This window comes from Lycium ferocissimum, chromosome 9 (genome assembly GCF_029784015.1).
Source record: "Lycium ferocissimum isolate CSIRO_LF1 chromosome 9, AGI_CSIRO_Lferr_CH_V1, whole genome shotgun sequence".
Classification (NCBI taxonomy): domain Eukaryota; kingdom Viridiplantae; phylum Streptophyta; class Magnoliopsida; order Solanales; family Solanaceae; genus Lycium; species Lycium ferocissimum.
This window is the reverse complement of record NC_081350.1, coordinates 68,448,187-68,451,091: the sequence shown is the minus strand read 5'-3', so window position 1 is coordinate 68,451,091 and position 2,905 is coordinate 68,448,187. Positions and strand designations below refer to the sequence as shown.

The 2,905-nt window shown below is 42.0% G+C and overlaps 1 protein-coding gene across 1 annotated transcript; it reads right to left on the bottom strand.

The window, feature by feature from the left end:
• Nucleotides 1–2,021: 2,021 nt before the first annotated feature.
• Nucleotides 2,022–2,351, bottom strand: LOC132032189 (uncharacterized). Its single transcript, XM_059421958.1, has one exon. The coding sequence runs from the start codon at nucleotides 2,349–2,351 to the stop codon at nucleotides 2,022–2,024; it is 330 nt and encodes a 109-aa protein (XP_059277941.1).
• Nucleotides 2,352–2,905: the final 554 nt, after the last annotated feature.

Sequence of the window (2,905 nt, the reverse complement as noted above, 5' to 3'; positions counted from 1 at the left end):
AATCAATGTTGCGCAAAGTGCAACTCAATCCAAGTAAGTGTTGCGCAATCCGATCCCAATATATGTATAGTGAGTGTATGCATAATAACAATGCCAACAAGAATATTAGAATCAATCATACCACACAGGGACACATAGCTCAATCACAATATCAATATCATAAACTTAATCACAATATCAATATCATAAACTTACTTTCCTTTCCAACAACCTCAACAATGATAAATATGCTCTCCGAAATCATAAGGCAATCACTAAACATCAATGCTAGAATCAACACGTGGAGACAAGCCAACCAATCAGAATAAGGCAACAACTCAATAGAACACAATAAGGCGACAAGCCATAGTCAACAACAATGCCAACCTAAGTATTCCATCCCAAACGTCATTCCCGAAGGCTTACTTGCTTTCTCCAATAATCACTAACTCTACATATGATTCGCTAATCAAAGTCTAACCAAAAGGTAAGCCGTAACCTACCTGGAAAGCCGAACTGGAGCCACAAACTGTCAAACCTTAGCATTGCCCTTTCTTTGTGCCTCCAAATACTCAAAGTCTAATAGTATTCGAGTTCTATAGTAGAAATCAAGAAGAACGATACCCATATTGCGAGACTTCTAGTTAGGTCAAATTTCTAACTCATGAAATTGGGAAAACGGACCCACAAGGTAAAATGAGAAATTGGAAGATGGAATATGCAATTCACGCTCTAGGTGATGAAACCCACTATTCAATTGCTAAAATAACTCAAGATTAAACCTAGTTTTGAATTAAAGTGAAACCCCAATTTTGGGTAAGAATCCTAACTTTTAAATCCTCAAATTACCCAACAATAATGGAAGAAATAAGCTTAACAAAAATAAATCCATCAAATTCTATGGTTATGCAAGTCAATTTTACCTTCAATTTCCATTTAGGAAGTCTAAAACTCTTTTCAAGAAATTTATCATAAGACTTATCTTCCCCACTTTGATTCTAGGGATTCTAAGCATGGATTAAGTATTTAGGAAGGTAAATGATGAAGTCTAGGGTCAAAAATCTTACCTCCAAGAAGATTCAGTCCAAAAGCTATTCAATTCGCCCAAAGTGTGCTTAGAAAGTGATGAAAGGAAATGATAGGGTTCAAGGGTTTTAACTTAAAAAAGAAGGAAATAACAACGCCGTCATCCCTACGGCTTGATCGGATTGCCCGCCGGCCGGCTGAAAGTACTCATCGCACTACCAGGCCCACTACAACGGCCAACACTACAACTCACAAGGCTACTATGGTGGCTTACCTTCCGCTCTAGCTAGTACACCGTAACGGATATCCATCCGCTGGGGCGACTCCCCAAGAAATCAACCCACACGCTATAGCGGTCGGTCCCTTGCTACAGCGGGACCACTATAGCAATCCTGGTGTCGCTACAGCGGACACCGTAAAAATCCTGTCTTTTGACAAGGTTCAACCTGAAATTCGACTATCACCCGAGGCCCCACAGATATAAAACAAACATGCAAACGCACATAAAAATATGCTACAAACTCATCCGTGGCCTCAAAATTTCCAACGGAGGTCGATTTGACCAAGTCAACCCCCAATGGCCTAAAGCCAAGTTTCCAACCCAAGTCCCAAAATGCTCCCAATTGCATTGGGAACCGAACCGAACATACTACCAAGTCACAAACGGTCATCCGGACCTCTCGGAATCAACGAAATTTCGAAAAGGGCCGTTTAACCAAAAGTCAACTTTGAGTCAAACATATTGAACTTTAAGGCTCAAACTTCCAAAAGTCACATTAAAACTCGCCCGATGACCTCGGGAAAGGGTCAACAAGGGTAAAAGGATCAATAGCACTATAATGACCAATCGGGTCATTACATCAGATACCAATTAAATAATCACTTATCCTCGAGAGACAAGGAATAGAAAAGGGGGAAAAGTAATTGAGTCAGCAAACAACTAGGGATATCTCTCATGCATATCTGACTTAATCTCCCAAGTAGCATCCTCGACAGGACAATGCTTCTATTGAGCCTTAACAGAAGCAATTACACCTCAGCTTCCTAACCTGCCTATCTAGAATAGTTATAGGCTCCTCCTCGTAAGACAGATTCTCATCAAGCAACACAGAATCCCAACGAACGATATAAGAACCATCAGAATGGTACTTCTTCAACATAGATACGTGGAAAACCAGATGAACACCTGACAAACCCGGTTGCAAAGCCAAATCATAAGCAACATCTCCAACTCGACGGAGAACCTCAAATGGGCCAAGGTACCTCGAGCTCAACTTGCACCTCTTCCCAAATCGCATAACACCCTTCATGGGTGAAATCTTCAGAAGAACCTGCTCGCCCTCCATAAACTCTTAGTCCCGAACCTTTCGGTCCGTATACATCTTCTATAGACTCTGGGCTGCTAGAAGCTTTTCCTGAATAAGCTTCACCTTGTCCACGGAATCTCTCAACAAATTTGTGCCCCACGGGCGAACCTCAAAAGCATCAAACCACCCAATTGGAGAACGGCACCTCCTACCATACAAAGCCTCGAATGGCGCCATATCGATGCTGGAATGATAATTGTTATTGTACGTAAACTCTGCTAAGAGCAAGAACCGGTCCCATTGACCGCCAAAATAAATGACACATGCTCTCAACATATCCTTGAGCACCTAGATAGTCCTCCCGGACTGACCATCAGTCTGGGGATGAAAATTTGTACTAAGGTCCAACAGAGTACCCAACTCTGCCTGGAAAGCCTTCCAGAAGTTGGAAGTAAACTAGGGACCTCGAATCGAGATAATAGAAATAGGGACCCCGTGCAACCGTACAATCTCACGAATGTAAATCCTGGCTAACTTCTCCGCAGTCTAAGTGACCTGAACTGGAATGAAATGAGGAGACTTAGTCAACCAGT

Coding starts and splice junctions, on each gene's coding strand:
- LOC132032189 (XM_059421958.1), bottom strand. CDS start 2,351: ATGGAGGGCGAGCAGGTTCTTCTGAAGATTTCACCCATGAAGGGTGTT.